The sequence below is a fragment of the Vanacampus margaritifer genome, chromosome 17 (assembly GCF_051991255.1).
Source record: "Vanacampus margaritifer isolate UIUO_Vmar chromosome 17, RoL_Vmar_1.0, whole genome shotgun sequence".
In the NCBI taxonomy this organism is placed as follows: Eukaryota; Metazoa; Chordata; class Actinopteri; order Syngnathiformes; family Syngnathidae; genus Vanacampus; species Vanacampus margaritifer.
In genome coordinates, this window is record NC_135448.1 from 10,018,574 (window position 1) to 10,037,068 (window position 18,495).

At 39.5% G+C, this 18,495-nt stretch overlaps 2 protein-coding genes across 5 annotated transcripts in view; both read left to right on the plus strand.

Moving 5' to 3' along the window:
* Positions 1-13,446, plus strand: part of tmem196 (transmembrane protein 196) — a 31,410-nt gene extending 17,964 nt beyond the window's left edge. For 3 of the 4 annotated variants that reach the window (XM_077549359.1, XM_077549358.1, XM_077549360.1), the window contains 4 exons: positions 11,124-11,180; positions 12,749-12,884; positions 12,963-13,081; positions 13,156-13,446. In XM_077549359.1, coding sequence (XP_077405485.1) covers positions 11,139-11,180; positions 12,749-12,884; positions 12,963-13,081; positions 13,156-13,227 — 369 coding nt within the window. In that variant the 5' untranslated portion in view covers positions 11,124-11,138 and the 3' untranslated portion in view covers positions 13,228-13,446. Of the gene's footprint in view, positions 1-8,756; positions 9,136-11,123; positions 11,181-12,748; positions 12,885-12,962; positions 13,082-13,155 lie in introns of those variants that run through there. The other variant, XM_077549357.1, reaches the window with a different exon arrangement.
* Positions 13,447-14,582: 1,136 nt separating this feature from the next.
* On the plus strand, positions 14,583-16,734 carry polr1f (RNA polymerase I subunit F). Its single transcript, XM_077547734.1, has 4 exons — positions 14,583-14,936; positions 15,136-15,277; positions 15,423-15,631; positions 15,844-16,734. The coding sequence occupies exons 1-4, from the start codon at positions 14,635-14,637 to the stop codon at positions 16,433-16,435; spliced, it is 1,245 nt and encodes a 414-aa protein (XP_077403860.1). The 5' UTR covers positions 14,583-14,634; the 3' UTR covers positions 16,436-16,734.
* Positions 16,735-18,495: the final 1,761 nt, after the last annotated feature.

Sequence of the window (18,495 nt, forward strand, 5' to 3'; positions counted from 1 at the left end):
ACTTCCGTGGTCGGATGGAATGATGTGAAGATGATTTGAAACGTACTTGCCTGGATGAGAGGAACATAATTGAATACTTTGTTTGCGGCTTAGCGGTTGAGAACGATCATTTAAGCGTCCAAAAACATCCGCCCTGTGCACATAACCGAGGAAAACCCCGTCATTGCTGTCATGTCACTGCTGACATTTTGTTTTCGCCGTCTGTGGTGTCGTGGCCCAATGCAAAAACATAGACGGAATCCTGCACCTCATGTAGCCGCGAGCGTGACTTTTATCTGTTCCACTACCACAGTGACCAGTGGATTTTTTTTGTTGTTGTAACAAACTTTTAGCCCTGAGGAAATGTAATTTCCCTATGCAGATTATAAAACCGGATTTTTGCACACGTGTGTTCAGACAAGGGAGGGCTAAATACAAGTTTGAATATCAGCATTTTTAACTCTAGGCTATCACAGTATTCTAGAGTAGAGGACAAAGATGAGCAAAACTATTTTTAAAATATATTTTAAATTTTTTAAGGCTAGGACAAATTACATGTATTCTGTATCGATACTGACAGCTAAACAGGATTATTTCAAATGGATGGAGGGACATATATATATATATATATATATATATATATATATAGAAACAGTAACTACGGCCAGATTTACACTTTATGACAACACAGAAGTCCATCCATCCATCCATCCATATACCACAATACATATATAACAGTTCTCACAGTCATGTATTCTTTATCCTCTGCGACGAAAAACATATTAGTGCTGTACTGATGAGCCGATAGAAGGTGAGATGACTCATTGAACAGTTAGTCCGTCTTTCTGTGTTATACTGCCCTTATGCGGTCAAAGCGGGCACACCAGAAGCAGCTTTGATTCTAATTTTGTCATTACGGTATGCTCTTATTAAAGCGGAAGTCAACCTTAAACATTTCTCGACAATAATATGTTATATGTGACCTCACTAGTCTAAACGTGACATTCTGAATAATATGACATTTGTGGAAATATGAGTTATGAAGCAAAATCCAGCCGTCTTTATCCATCTCAGGTGGCGGCCATTTTGCCACTTGCTGTCGCCTAAAGATGACATCACAGTTGCTCAGGGCTCAGGCAATGACCAATCACAGCTCACCTGTTTTCTGAAGCTGAGCTGTGATTGGTTGTTACCTGAGACCTGAGCAACTATGTTGTCATTTTCACTTGACAGCAAGTGGCAAAATGGCCGCCTTCTGATATTGATAAAAACTTCCACTAACACAATATTAACCAGAATGCCGTATTTAGACTAGTGGGACTGCATAGAACATATTGTCAAGATTGACTTCCACTTTAAGAATTAGGAATTATGTTTTTCCTCATTAAAATGCACATTCCAAAACGTTTTTTTTGAAGGAAGGCTGTAAAGTATTCATGGCATTTCCATCCATTTCAATGGGAAAATATTTTAAGCGTAATCAATTATTACTCAAATGAAACTTGGGTCTCAAGGCACCACTGCATTGTATTCTGATCTTGGGATTTCATACAAATAAATATTTCTATTTTGGGGTACTTGAAAAGGCTTATTAAATAAAATCTAAATCTTCACCAAAGTTTAATGACTACATTATTATAGCATTTTACTCAAACTATCTTTTCAGCTGTTTAGTGCTTCACTGCGATAGTTTTTATGTGGCTGTTTACTCACATTTGAATTTTTATTAACGTGTAAATATTACCTCACATTAAAACCAACAGTGATGTCAAATTCGCAGGGGGAAAAAAAACATCCTTGAACTCTTCAGAATGAAAGGAAAGGACAGAATTTCTCATTCAATGCCCTCGATCTTCATGCCCACTTGCACTCACCAGGGAGTCTTGGAGAGTCCCTGAGTTTCTCAGCCACATCCTGGGTGCCAGCTGCTGTGAGGTGTAATTCTGTCAAGGCCAAACAGAGCTGCGCGGCTCCGTGCCAACCTCAATATGAGAAAGAAAGGTCACCAGTTTGTGGTCCTGGAGCCTAAATGTCTGCAATCGGAATTTTGGACTACACCGCGGTGGAGTAACCATCACGTGGTTGGTGGTTTGCTCTTGTCTTGTACACACACAAATAGTGTACACACTATGATTTTGTGTGCTTGTGTAACATAACCAGGCAATCATGTTGAAATCTCCTCTGATGTCCAACACTCAAAAGTAACAAGTTGTAACATTACCAGATGTGGCAAATCCAGGTCCAGAAAGTAAAAAACCTGCCACAGTTTGGTATTAGCCCTTAGCTAGCTAGCTAGCTCCTTAGCTAGCTCCCATGGTGCTCGTTTACCTGCTCGTGTGCTAGCTAGCCCATGGTGCTCGCCTGCTAGGGAGCTAGCTAGCTAGCTAGCTAAGGGCTAATACCAAACTGTGGCAGTTTTTTTTACTTTCTGGACCTGGATTTGCCACCTCTGGTAATGTTACAACTTGTTAATTAGTACATGACTGAAAGAAGGATGGCTACATTGGTGCCGTATTAGTCATGAGCTCCCTAGCAGGTGAGCACCATGGGCTAGCTAGCACACTAGCAGGTAAACGAGCACCATGGGAGCTAGCTAAGGAGCTAGTTAACTAGCACCCAAACTGTGGCAGGGTTTTTACTTTCTGGACCTGGATTTGGCACCTCTGAACATTACTGAGTGACTTTTGCCAATAGAAACTGGACAGTAGAGTGAGTTACATAACCCCCCCCCCCCCCCCCAAAAAAAAAAACAAAAACTAAACTAAACAAGAGTCCTCAAACGTTCCACTTTCTTTCAAAATAATCTCTATAAACACATTCGGTCGTCATCCTAACAGTGCTTGAATTCATTCGAGAATGCTTTCAGTTTCTTTTTCACCTTCCTGCTCATCTCTTCCCTTCCCGAAAGCAGAATAGAAGATCACTTTGTAGCAAGCTGATATCAGAGGCAGTAAGAACTTTCAATGAAATCGGGAAAGATAAGCAAGAATGTACTGAGTATTGTTGAATTAGAAAAAGCAAAAGATGATGAGTACATAAAATAATGTAAAAATAAGGACAAAATATATGATCATCCGCAGGCTCTCGTGGGAACTGCTTGCACAAAGGTCCCAGAATAAATTTTGTATCATTACTTTGTGGTGAAAAAAAGAATCTGACTACACTGGTGTGTATAGGGTGTGGCGTACATGCTAGTAATTTATGCGTCTTTGGCTCCACTGTTTGCTTTACAGTAGACTGGGATCCAAATCAGTCACTTAAACTGCAGGGAACAAAAGGAGCAGTAAGCTATTGCGTCACTTTTACAACTGTACGTGTGTGTGCGTGTGAGGATTTATTTGTCCAAGTATGGTTCCTGGTGTGTGGCTCTCCCACTCTCCTATGCGTCATTCAGCACTATGTCATCATTCGGCAGAAAGTGACTCTCTGTAGTAGACTTGAAAAGATCCATGTGGTTCTCTACCGTCCTTCCTTTTGTGCTTATAAACACACAAACACACACACAGCTGCTAAAGTGGACTTTGGACCGCGGCGGCATCTGATGGGAAGGCTGGGGGTTTTCTTTCTGGTTGTGTGTCATTCAGTAAGCTTCTCGCGTGGTAAGGCTAAGTCATGAGGAAGTGAATGATAACGTGGAGGTGACTGTTTCACACGTTGGAAACACGCAAATTCTATCAACTGGGCAGTGAGTGTGTTGCTCGTATAACAAGATTAAGATTCTTGGGGGAGCTTCGCAGCATTATGTCACCTCAAGTTTGAAAGTCTGTAGTTGTGTTTTTTTTTTTTTTTTACAAAAACAATTGAAAATAGGTCTGATATTATGATTTAGATTTTTTTAATTAATAATTTATTTAAAAAGTATAATACTTTGGAAAATATGATAAATTTAGACAATATCAGAGATACTACTGTATAATTGAACACCACTGCAAACTACAACCACAATAATAAGCATACTTGGTTGTTAAATCAACACCTGACGGTCCTGACCATTTGACAGAGTCAAACAAACGTGGATGAGCAAGTCTTTAGTCATGTGTGCTTAATAATTATTAAATGAAAGGATAATACTTTAAGATTCATTTTCTTCTACCCTTCATCTTCCGGTTTTTATTTATTTATATATTTTTTGTAATTTTGCGTATTTAATTTTACATACATTTTTAGACTTTTCTGCCTTTGTCAACTTACTGACATTGTTGGTAAATCTTTTGGATGTATGGTAATTTTCTGTCACTCTTTTGTTCTGCCTTTTTTATCTATCAACTTTTTGTATTTTTTCAGCGGTTTGTGGACATTTTATTGTAATTTTTTTGCTTTTCTTCTTCCCTTCTGGGACATTTTATGGTCACTTTTTGGACATTTTTCGATATTTTAAAAAGTTTTTCTGACAACTTAAAAATTCGTACCCTGACATTTTTTTATATTTAATTGTTCTTTTTTTTAAAAAATTTAATCATGAATTCATGTAATTAATATTTTATCTAAAAAATACAAATAAATATGTAAAAAAGAAAAAAAAAATGTTTTTTTACTATTATTATTATTTTTTTTTTTAGAGGTCCACAGGGAACCACAAGAGAGGAACTAAAGAGCCACATCTGGCTCCAGAGCCGCAGATTTCAGATCCCTGTCCTCGTGGGTAGGCTAGCGCGTCTAAAATAAAACGTAATTAGATCATCTGATTCTAGATTTATTTCAGCCGCTATTCAAATGCTGCTGTCAATCTGGAGTCTGCGTGACTCACACTATGAGATGGCGCCCTCTAGTGGCCTAGTTTGTCAATACATACACTTAAAATGCTGACAGAAGAATCAAAAAGTTATAGGTTTTACAGATTTTGAGAAAAGATTGAAGGAGGTGATATTTATCATCTTTATGTTTAATATGCATGGCAGCCTCCAATAGGACTAAATCATGCTACCCGGCCTCTGCTTACGTGTTCCTTTCATCCTCAGAGGCAGGCTGAGCATGAGGAGGATGGCCGTGGTTTAATGTTCGAGCTCCTCACACAGGATGGAGGCACAGATCCAATTTCACTGAGACGAGAGGAAATTTAGAGGCCACTGACTCGGCACTGGGACTGTCGACAGAAATGTGTGTGTGTGTGTGTGTGTGTTGTGGGGGGGTCATAGTGGTTCCTGCTGTGATGTGTTTAATATTTTATAAGAACTATGTTTACTCTGCAGAGCAGCTAGCCAACGCAGCAGATGTGGCTCAAATGCTGAATGATACAACTCGGGAAATACAGGAAATAGATCCCACACACAATGTGGATATTTTGACCATGACAACACAAAATATGGGAACATCTATAAAAAAAATTTTTTTTAATGCAATTCAGCGATTCGAGATTCAAGAAAGTGTTGTTATAGCAGCAAAATTCACTTTATATACATAAGATTTGGATTGATTTAGGAGTTAAAAGGTGACCAAAATATTAGAAAATTGTTTCATTATAATATAATGGAAGTCTAAATCAAATCATGCTAGAACCACAATAATAGACATATCCTGAGAGATGTCAAGTCTCAAATGTTCTTAACAATAATATGGCCTATATACTGACCCATTATTGTAAATTCTGATTAATATTACGTTTCTGGAATATGAACTAAGCATCAAAATCCCCATGTTTTTTTTTTTTTTAATTCATCTACGGAGGCAGCCATTTTGACTGGAAATGACATCACAGTTGCTCAGGGCTCAGGTAACGACCGATCACGGCTGAGTTTGAGTTTGGTCATGTGATGCTGAGCTGTGATTGGTAAGAGAGAGATGGATAAAAACGGGTGGATTTTCCTGCTCCATTCATATTTTACAGAAATATGTGCTCTGTGATTGGCTGGCAACCAGTCCAGGCTGTACTCCGCCTCTCCCCATTGTCATCTGGGATCATATACGTGGTAAATATTAAAAAAAAAAAAATCCATATTCTTTCCTTAGTGCTACACCAAGGCCTTTAATGATAGCCCTATCGAGTGCACAAGAACACCCAGAGCGACTGCAGCGTCATTAGGCAGCACCTTTGACTTTTAACATATACAGCTAACAAGCACCTTCACTTTGACAAACGACCTCAGGACGTGTGGCCATAATGTAATGTAAGGCATCACATTGATTTCTACTGTAATGCTCCCTCACTCAGCCACGTTGTGTCTGTAAGCGTCCACTGGGAGGACCCTAGTCATCGTGTAAGATTTTGAGACGATGACGCGAGTGCGGATTTTGCGACTTTGGAGCCAGCTTTGCGGTTGTTTGCTACTTGTACAGTATCTGGAATCAAGATGGGAATTGCTAACTAGCTGTGGCCAAATGAATATTTTGGTGTGTTTATGAGACCAACAATATGTCCCACAATCGGATGTGCAAAAATTGTAAGAGTACTGTTACTTGAGAATACTATTACTCAAAAAAAGTAAACAGTACTGTTATTACTTGAGTAAAAGTAGGATTGTGTTAAGAAATAATAATTGGAAGGGATACTTACTTGACTAATTGAGCCATTTTCAACAGTAAGATGATATTTTGTCTATAATTAATGTGGTAACTTCATTATTTTTCATGAACAATTAAAACTAATTTTGCCACTTGCTAACGACTGAAGATGACATCACCTGCGCATGACTCAGCCGTGATTGGTCGTTACTTTTTCCTCAGCACAGGTGACCGCAAATGGAAAAATCTCTTTTAAAAGCTATTAATTACTTTGTAATAATAATAACAATAAAGTTATCAAATTAATTCTGGACAAAAATATTAACTTTTTACTGCTGAACTTGGCTCAATGAGTGAAGTATCCCTAAAAACAACAGAAATCTACTCAAGTGCTGAGTAACTGGTGGAAAAAGTGATTTTTATTTTTATTTTTGAATAAGTGCATGGAAGTCAATTGGACAAAAATATAATTATGCAAATTCAAATGATGCCCAATGATATCATTTTAAAGCATTTTTAAAAAATAAAATAAATTAAACATAGACATATTCAGCCACAATGAAGGGTCTTTAATTACCTTTCTTTGTTTACACGTGAACCAGCTGTCCAGCTTTGTTTAATTCTATTGAAGTTTAACTCTCCCTCCCACAATTAAAAAAAAAAAAAAAATCAATGTGTGAATTTGCCAGCCAGTCAAAAGACAATATGAAAATAGTAGTTCAGTAGCTATCATGGGGCTTAATGGGTCATTAGGTAAACAGTCACACAACAGCACAGCAGTCTGGCTTGGTGTCACACCTGCGCTGATGTCATAGAAACAAAGTCAACCTTTGAGTGGCCTACGGCCGCTTTGCTTCATTTCCCTCCTCTGCTCTTGTGGGAATGATGACGGATTTCCACTGTCCTTCTGCAGCTATTACAGACCAGTCTCCTAATGATTGCGAGCCACACTGGCAGTGGGTGGCAACGGGGAAGCTAATAATGGGCCTCAAGGGACAGCGATAGAGTCCCTGGCACCTCCTGCTAACTCCTTTCTTTATCCACTTAACTGGAAGGAAGTTTATATACAGTAGCTTCAATAGCCGCGCTCGGTAACTTGCTGCCTTGGGGCGGGGCTTCGAATGCTTTTCCAAAAGTACTCTTTACTTGTTTGAAAGTAACTGACTCTCTATTATTTATTAAAATTATAATTTGTTCAAATGGATTTATGTAGTCTTGAGGGTTATAAAGAAAATTTTCCTCATTTGTATAGCCAGTAGAAGTCATTGACTTCAAGGATAGTTATGCAGAGCACTCCATACAAACACACATTCCATGAGTCAGTATACAGTAAAACACGCCGCTCTATCTTTCTGTACGGGCTGCTTTTACCCTCGAGTTAATCAATACTATACAGTAGTTGATTGATCAGTTAAAAAGCCAGCAGGCAGTGGCGCGATAAAAAAAATAGCGCAAACTCCAATGTCTCCATGCATTGATTGGAGACTCGAGGTATATGTGGCTATAAGTGTGATTACTCGGGGAAAGCTTGCAATCATTGGGAGTTTCCCCCCCCCCCTTTCATCACTCATGGTTGTAAAAGCAAACAAAAATGCAGTGGAGGTCATTTTGTGACTCACAGTTTGCCACAATCCTGTTTGGACTCCTGATTTGGTTTGGAATGTATTTATTTATTTTTAAATGTATTTACATTATCTGAACAATGTATCCTTTTTTATGTAAATTAAATGTATTTAGATATTTAGTCAGGACTTTGGAAGCATTTTGTGGCATTTAAGGACATTGCTGTCTTTATACTGCAACTCAATTCCAGGGTGTTGGGCCATCTTAATATCAAAGCAACAAAAAGGTCATCAGAGAGTTCTTTGCCATGAGATGCCAGATTGAACCTCCAGTGACCCATAAGAGAGTGTGGAAGTGAAGATGCCAAGTTTACACACCTGCTCCCTATTCACGCCTGAGAACTTGTAGCATTTGAGTTGCATGACACTGTGCAGGAAAAAACGGCTAATTTCACCCAGTTTGTAGTTTCACTTAGAGGTGTGCTCGCTTTTGTTGCCAGGCAGACATTAATGGCTGTGTTGGGTTCTTTTAATCTGTACATTGAATACTCGCTATTTTTATTATTATTATTATTTTTAGTATAGAAATGTGTTCAATGAATAAAGTTTTCTTGTTCAGTTTTACTACTGAAAAAAAAAAGAATATTTATGAAAACTTATGGAGATGCACCTGTATAAATGTAGATAATAATCAACGTGGATTCATTCCCGCCGTGCATGTGCACTCGCGTGCACGCGCCTCTTCGTAGTGTGCGCGTGCCGCGGAGCTTGAAGTAGCGTGGACGTCTGTCTCATCGTTATCACATCACTACTTCCATCAAGTGGCGCTCCTCATCTTAATCGTCCTCGTGGCACTTTTCCCCTACACTTTACGCTTCTCTGTATTACTTTTGAACAACTCGAACCAACTTGTTTGGATCCTCTCCACGGATGTAGTGCCCCGCACGTCGCGCTCCCGGCAACCGAGGAGCGGAGAGATGCCCCGGGCGGGATGTGCTCCAGCCGCAAGATCCTGTGGAGCCTTCTCCTCCTGTCCGTGGTGGAGGTGGGCCTGGGCGTGGCGAGCATCGTGCTCGGAGCCGTGGGCATCAGCTGGGTTCGAGGGGAGCACAAGCCGCAGCTAGGCGACGCTTCGCCGGTCTGGAGCGGACTCTGTGTACGTGACTTGATTACTTTTGAGGAAGTGACGGTGTAAAAATGATAATCATGATAATCATAATAATTATTTTTTATCAGTTTGCTAAGATTTAGCCTGCTGTGCACGTTTTCGTTTTCAAGTTAAGAATAATATAGAAAGTGGTGACATTGTAGTCAGATTCTAATGTTATTGCAGGTGTATTTATTTTTCATTCATATATATTTTTTATATATATAGCCCCCCCAAAATTATATTTTAAAAATAAAATAGCTCCTTCAGTTGAATATAGCTTAGGCTAATATGTTGACTTTTCGGAAAGGAAAAAAAAATCTATTGAATTTCTCGGTCCCCATTAAACATGCCTTAAACTTAAATGTCTAACAAACGCATGCTTCTCCCTTAGGTGGTCTGTGAATTGATTTGAACAGAAATTAGATAGACTTCTAGTCAATGTGTGTGTTTGTTTGGAGGAGTTAAACGACATCCATTCCTGCAATTGACTTGCACTTTCCACTATCTACTTTTTTCACTACTAAACATTGATTCTGGTGACGGTGGGCAAATGTGCCATTATTATTCACTGCATTTCACTTATCTGCATTTGTGCTTCAATGTGTGGTCAGCACAAAAAGGTGGATTTTTTTTTTTTATTATTCATGAATCTGCATTTTTCTTGCATGCTATCACCCCACGTTGTTTTTGGCAAGGGTGTGCAGGAGGGAAAGTATAGCCAAGAAGCCCCCTGCTGTTGATTGGCTAAGATAGTGTAAAACGACTGCATATCAGGTCACTTTGCTTGTGTCTGGACTGCTTTTTACAACGCCCATGCCAAGTTGCGTTGATCAAAATGACTGCTTTCCGTTTAAGTGACAAGGCAAGAAGAGAGTGGAACCTCAAAATCATTCTGTTGGTGATGCAAGGTCAAACTTTTGTTCTTTTTTTTTGAACCATTAGCTAAATAATTTAACACAAATACAACACAGCACATCAAAGTGGAGGACATTTTGAATTTTGTTAGTATAGCAGTCACTATTAGCACAAAATATTTGTGTACCTGCTAGAAAGAAAGACAAAATGTCAAGAAAAGCCGACTCATAGTAAATTCTGTAGAGTAAATGTTACTCAAAGTATTTTTAGTGTGTGCGAGAGATTTTTTCTATCCCATGAAAAACCTATTAAAGATTCTTCACTCAGAAATTCTAAATGAATAATGGTAGTAAAAGTTTTTGACTCAAAAAAAAAAAAAGTCAAGTCACTCAAGGGTTGAGGAACAAACCCACAACTTCAGTTTGGGAAACAGGTGTTAACATATCGCTCGTGTCAGCTGGAATTTCGTACCTGCAAGACCGAAAACAATGTTTTTGATCTCTTTTTGGATGTTAGCAAACAGTAGGTGTGGCATAGCTCAGGTGGTAGAGTGGCAATTTCCTGAGCTGAAGGTCGTGAGTTTGTTCCTCAATGCTTGTGTGTTTAAAAAAATATATATATATATATTTAATAAACTACAAAATGTCCTAAAATGTTTTCCTTCAAAAATGTACTTTTAATTAATTTCTGAGTGAAAAAAACTTTATTAGTTTTTTTTGTCATGCATGGGATAGGCCATTTCTCACGTACACACTAAAAATACTTGGAGCAAAATTTACTCTGAATATTTTACTCTCTTCCAAGTGTAAATTTTACTCTGTTTAGAGTCAAATTTACTCTAGAACTTCTGACATTTATTTACGTCCTATTTAACGTGAGTTTGAAAGTGACCGGTTAATTCTGCGAACCACATCCCAGTTATAAAAGGATCGACTATTGTCTCAGTTGTCCATTTTTTGGTGGACTTCTGAATACCTTTTTTACCTCATGAGCTTCCTACCTCAACATCTATTAACTTTTTATGTGTTACTGTTTTGTATCAGGAAGGCACGAGTACATATTTGAAAAAGTCGAGCACTTTTAATGAAGTTTTCGCATCGCCAAATCAACTTTAACATTATGTTCTTTCTCTTTTTCAGTTCCTGCTATGCGGGATGTGTGGAGTTTTATGTGCACGAAAGAGGACCGGCCTTACTGTAAGTACAGTAATCCTTTCTGTGACAAATGCCAATTGGAGACTATTTTTGCCGCGGCAAACAGGAAGAGGACTCCAGCAGCTTTGACACATGGGGAGTCTTGATTATTATTTCATGCTTTTTAACCCATTTGTTTCTCTTGGTTCTTTATTGGCTATTGCACTCAATATATTTTTTTTCATTACAGCGATACCGTTAGTCATCTTTTTTTTCTATACTGCCCTATAGTGTAAAATGTGTGTGTGCATGGTGCTCCCGTGAGAGACGTTTGAGGAAAGCAGAGGCGGCAAGCAGTCACCTCTCTTCTCTTTCTGTGTCTCTTTCGAGTCCTCGTCTTTCCTCGCCTTCCACTCTGCATGTCTGCTTGTCTGGCTAATGATGGATCAATGTCAGCACATTGGAAAGCAGACCTTTGCTTCACCCGCCACTTATTGCCTCGTTCTCCATCTCTTACCGCCATCCATCTCTTTCATCTTTGCACCCTTCCTCTCGCTTTCAGTCGTCTTTCCCTCCTCATGTCTTTTACGTGCCCTCCCTCGATCCATGCCTTCGGGCCAATGATTGCATTAGCTCGGTTCGGTTCAGGAGTCCTGCCAGCCGCCTCGCACACCTCGCAGGGTAATGGCTGAAATTGGAGATGTCCTTTGCAATGCGGTTGAAGGCAGCGAAGGCACCTCTGCTCACTCCAAAGAGACAGAATGCATTTTATCAGTAAATCAACGTCACCTGATTATTTTTTACTTGGCCTGCATTAATTTCATCTTCATATTTGGTTGGGAAAATGATTGCTACGCTGGGATTCAGGGCTAGCCATATCCGATGTGGTACCCTCAGAGAGAATTCACATAATACACTTACAAAGGAAATCGAATAGTTAAAAAAAACAAAAACTATTATCTTTAATTGATGCGATAACATGTCACCAAATTTACATGTTTAACAAAATACCTTAAATACAATATAAATATACCTTTAGCACAGAATAAAATTCCTGCAAATAAGTAAATAAATAACAATGATAGTAACCAATTTAATTAGAAAGGAGACAGGGAGTTAAGTAAAATTAAAATGTAAACGTAAAAAAAAAAAAATCAAATGAGTAAATTAAATTAATTAATTAATTAATTAATTAAAATAAATTAGTCTATTCATTCAAATGGTGAAAAATGTAGAATGATACGGAATGATGGGAATGATAGCGAATGATATGGAATGCTGTAGAGAATGACGGTGAATGATATTGAATGATACAGAATGTTGTGGAATGATATAAAATAATTTAGAATGATGTTAAATAATATTGAATTGTATTGAATGATGTGAAGGGATTTTGGTCAGTAATGTGCAATGTGTTGTGGAATTCCAAATTGGAATGATATGAATCTGGTATGTAGAATGTGTCATTGTGAATTAATTAGATTATTATTTTTTTTTTTTACAATAAAACCCTTATTGGGTTATTCTTTCACCCATGTTGCGGTTTTAAGTGTGTAATGAAAATGGACGCTTGTATTGCACCCATTGTTATTTTATTTTTCTTCCTCAACTCATCTGTCTTGTATTCCCAGATGATTTTGTTCTCAGCGTGCTGCATCTGTGGCCTGATCGGCGGCATCCTCAACTTCCAGTTTGTCCGTGCTCTCAGTAAACGACCAGATTCCATGCAATCCGTCCACCTTGCTGCCATGACTCTGGCCTGTCTGGGTAAAACGTGACAACACAGCGTGACAACCAAAACACACGTGTAATAACATACCTTACACTTTCCTCTCCTGTCCAAAGGGATCTCCTCATGTACATTATCCACGTGGCTCACCTGTCGTTTGGCCAGCTCTGAGCAGCAGAGGATGTTCTTGGAGAGGGAGCACTCGCTGCACCATTCACACGAGATGACAGAAAAGGTAGCAAAAAAAACCCAAAAAACTTCTCATTGGGTAGCTTGCCTATTGACATATTACGTGCATTTTCAATGCAGGATGTCCTGGATAACTCCAGTAACGGTATCCCTCAGATCTCCTACAATGGCCACACCAGTGCATCGCCATGACGACAACTTAAATCACTCGCTGTCAACTGTTGTTTGACGCACGGCTGTACTGCAGGCTGCAAATGATTTGACGTATAACAATGTCAATCACAGGAAATAGTGACTGCTGGGGAAAAATACTTGATTGTGACTCTATTGTAATTTATTTATATGCACCAGTATATTTGGATATGAATAAGCTAGCGCAGGTGATACCTAAGTCAGGAATATAGACAAACATATTTTTTATAAACACTTCTTATTAAGGGTAAGTCAATAAAAGTCCAATACAACCAAATTGCATATGTGTGTGTTTGTGTCTGTGTGTAGGTGAGAGAGTCCTCAGGTCACCTAAATGATCTTTTTGTGGTACCACAGGTGAGAAAAGGATACAGAATCAATGCTCATCTGTAGATGAACAGCTCGTCAGCGCTCCCCTTGAATCGACCTTATGTAACATTGGTCTCACGAGGAGCATTGTGTCTAATTACAGCACAAACGAGTGACTGATCATTTGGGATTTTTTGTTATTGTATTCTAATATTCTATTCTATTTTTTTTAGCCTGACTTTCAAGAATGTTACATACAGAATGATCATTTTAACTGTATAAACGGATACATAACTATTTCTAGGAATGAAATTGGGTAATACACTATGACAGTATTTGTGCTTAGTTGTTTGAATTCCTGATTTCCATCCAGGCGGAGTGGGTTGAACTCTTGACTCTCCCAGTATGGGAAATGAGTGGTTTCTGCAGTTTTAGTCAGAATTACTGGAAAGAGAGTCCCATAGATTCCTGTGGACACCCACATCACAACAGTTTAACAACATTTCTTTTCTTTTATCTAATTGCCCTTTAGTAGTGTTCATCACGACTGTGTATTGTATCATATTAAATTGTGACCGATGTTGTTGTTGATGTTAAGCAATGTTAGACACGTTCATCTATAAGGCTTCTAAATTGACTATAGTTCAAAATATATAGATATACAAATTACTAGGCGGCATAATCTTTTTTTTTAATGCCTTATTGAACAAATTTCACATTCAGTAGTAAATATCACAGAAGTAATCAGTCGTAAAACAGAACACATGCCTGAGGGATACAACACCTAAATAAATAAATAAATATCAAATTACAATGCTACTTTTTAGCCATATAATTTTTATTTAACACATCCATTCAAAGTTTTCTCAGCCTTCATGTCTGGCACTGATTGGTTGTAAATATAACTCAAAGTCATTATAAAATACTGGAGAAAAAAATCCTAATTTACATTTATGTATGTAAAACTTTGCTATAATTAGCAAAACGATTTGACTTTTATTTGTATCTTCTCACCAGCAGAGGGCAAAGTAAACACAAATGGAACTTTCCACCAAAGCGGAAGTTGGCGCTCGTTGACTTCCGGTCCACCTCGGCAATATGGCGAACTTCAAGCATGTCGAAGACGACCCAAAACACGTGAAAATGTCAAGCGAAAACCCCGAGACATGCGCTCAGAACCCGGCGGCTGAAGTGTCCTCTGCCGCGCATGGCATTTTGGCGGAGATTCCGTGCGCTATCCCGTCTTTTGCCGCAGCTTCCGAACTTGTGTCAGCTCCTTACTCGTGCCTGGTGATGAACACACACCGAAGACACGTCGCCCTGCCGCCCGTGTACCTGAACAAGAAGAGGACGGCGTTACGGGAGGAGTTAAAGGCCGAGTTGCTCAAGTTCTCACCCAGGTGACAACATAAACACAATTTTTACAATTGTACTTGGTGATGTGGCTTAAGCATTTTTATAACGTAGCCTACAATAACACTGTGTGAACAGACCAACCTGGTTTAAAGAAGGTAGCATTTAATTGGCTGACATTTTTGAGACATCTACACAGTGACTATGAATGTATGACCATTTGGCTTTTCCTACTTTCTCCTGCAGCCTCCAAGGTGTCCCGCTAGCTTATGACAATATCCAAATTGTGCGCCGCCATGGAGACATTTATGATGACAGCGGCTACATCCACCTGGACATACAAGCCAACTTTATTATATTTCAACCCGAAGGAGGACAGAAATTGCTGGTGAGCTTGTGTTTGTTGACAAATATACACATGAGAAGAGGAAATTGAAAAAAATAATTGCAGTTATTTTTGAAAGCCTTTTTGTACTTTTCTCAGTCGAAAAAGTGTGGGAAAATCATATGACTCCCTGTGTTTCTGCCTCCAGGGGAAGGTAAATAAACTGGGTGTGAGCCACGTGGGCTGCCTGGTCCACGGCTGCTTTAATGCCAGCATTCCCAAGCCCAGCCTGGTCTCCGTGGATACCTGGAGGGAGGCGGGGCCCAGGATTGGCGCTGAGCTAGAGTTTGAGGTGATGGCGCTTGATGCTGACACTGCCGGTGTGCTGCTTATAAGAGGAAGGCTGTACAGAACCAGGTGTGTATAGCATACTAAAGCTGTCACTATCAAGTTTTAATAGATTTCATGGAATAATTAGGTAAGATTTTCGGGGCTAAAATCACATTCTTTTTGGAGGCGACTTATCCGACTTGGTTGACGTTTTCTAAACCGTAATTTTTGAAGGGGGAGTTTATTGCAGGGGACGCACTCCATAGGGAAATATAATGTATACCGTTTGTGTACATCAGGGTTCAGGAATTGTTGGCTATTGCCGAGAGTTCCGAATCGGGTGTCACCGTCGACCAGGTGGAGCTAGAAGACACAGAACCAGCCGCAGAACACACCGAGGAGTCTATTGTCCAAGACTCTGCCAAGAAGAAGAAGAAAAAGAAGAAAGATAAAATCGAAGAGGAAGCGGTCTTGCCGTCTTGCCAAGACGAAGGTGACGGTTCGTTGGAACTGAACGGAACAGAGAGCGACGCAAATGGTGAGAAAAAGAAGAAGAAAAAGAAGAAAGATAAAATCAAAGACGCCATAGAAGAGAAAGCGGCGTCGCCGATTTACCAAGACGATGGTAACGCTACGGCAGAGCTCAATGGAGCAGAGAGCGACGCAAATGGTGAGAAAAAGAAGAAGAAAAAAGAGAAGAGGATACAAGAAGAGGAGCAGGTTCAGCTCTCTCCCATGGAGATCCACACCAGCGACTCCAGCGGTTATCTCAGCGACAAGCCCAACAAGAAGAGGAAACGCGGAAGAGAGAGCGAAGTCGCGGCAAATGTTAGTCAAGATGCTGAAGAATCAAAGTCTAAGAAAAAGAAGCGAAAAAGCGACATTCCGTGAAGAATGGAATTGATCTGAGGAGAGAAGTCGTCCTGGAATCCAGCCGGCTTCTGCAGTTGCAGTTGTCGGCCTCTTGGGGGAGCAAAACTTTCACAAAAGCAGCACAAGTTGACTCCTTTTATTTTTAACAAGATACAGATACAACATTTGTGTATATTGTCTGTGCCTTACTTTTCTCCACAAACACGTGACCACCTGCACCCATGAGAAAACGGACATAATAATGTTAAATATTAAGGACAAAAAAATGTGTTGTGAATCCTTCATTGTTATATGCTAAATAAATATAAATTGTTTCATTTTTGATGTGCACAGATTGATGCCCAACTGTAATCCCTCCTGTGCCAGCTAATAATAGCATCAAATACTTTTTGGCCGTCTTTCATGCTGACCAGCGAGTGTCAGGTGATGAAGCGTGGAGAGACAACCTAAAGAGCTGCATGTTTTCTTTAACCCCCCCCACACACACACACACAAATCCTGCCTTTCAGCGGGGAGTCTTAATTAGTGGTGAGGTGCAAAGAGCCGCAGAGCTTATCGGGAGCACTCTAAAGAGGAGAGATAAGGCGATTCAATTAAATGCTCGCGGCGTCATCAGTCACATCTGATCATCTGTTTCTGTTAGCGCCTTATGGGCTGACCTTTTGCTGGCTGGGTATCGTCAACGCTTACACTTTTTTTTTTTTTGTCATCTCTCCGTATAGAGTGCAACCTATGAATTCAAATGTACAAAAAACTAATATAGTTGAGTTACATAGGATAGCGCTCCTGATTCTGGGCATCAGAGTAATATAGGAACACATGAAGGCTGAAATCTGATTGGACAAAATAATCCAACATCTACATAAGAGTTGTTTACTGATTATTTGCTTTAAAAAGTAACCTAGTTGCTTTGCTGATTATTTGCTTTTTTTTAAATGCTTATAATATATTAAGTAGAATTTCAATTTTAAGTTTGGATTATTTCACACGTATTTTTTACAGGCAATGCTTATATGAGTAATGCAAGTTGTGCTAGGAATTAACATAGATGTCACGATTTTACACACAACGTGAACTCACTGTTTAAAAATTTTAAATAGTGCAACATATCAAAATAAACACACACAATGATTAACGACCTCCATTAATTAAATGTTTTTTCCTGCGAATGGATATTTGCGTTTCATGTGTTTATTTTTAGATCAGTTTTTCGCACGTTTTATATAAAATGTGTTTTATCATGAACATAATTGTCATTGCTTTCACACAAATTTAAAGAAAAATACTATATTGGGATATATAAGGGACCAAAAAGCTGTTCATGGGAAATAGGGACCAGGCCGGCCCACGAATAGCAAAAATCTGCGTATAATTGACGGCCATTGAAATGCATCGATGAATTATATATATTTTTTTAATTTATCCGTCAATCTATAAATTGTGTTGTATTTTTATGCCAAAAATCATCACTCCCAATGTTATCACAGAATCTTTTACAAGAACCCGTGGATGGCAACTGTATTTCACATGCATATTTTGGTTGGTATTAGATTTACATAAAACCTATTAGAATAGTAAACTATATGGTCGCTATTTGCATATTCATCCATCCCAGGTTTGCGGAACGATAAAAAAGCGACTAATGTCATCCAAATCTCTTGTCCCCTCCTGACCTTCCCCCCCCCGCCTTTTGCCTGATCTCAACTCTGGCTCGCGTGCACCTGCACCGAAGCACCCCTCCATCGCCTCCCATTCATCTTGTCATCCCCGCTATCTCACTCCAACGCAACCCCCCCCCCCCCCCCCCCGCCCCCAACCAACCAAACTTTCCCTCTCCTCCTACTTGTTCCCCTGATTTATTGGAGGCGGAGTGCAGTTCACACGCATTCCACTCCAGACTCCCCTCCTGCCACTGGACCCTCATATCTAGGCATGCTCGTTTATCTTCATGATCCTCTGTGATGGCCAGAAGAAGAAAGAGGAGGAGGTGGACGACGGAGTGTTGTTTTTGTTCTTGAGCAGGCCAGACAATCTTTCCCCTCACACCTCTTGTCTGTGTTTCGTAGTGTGTGTGGAAG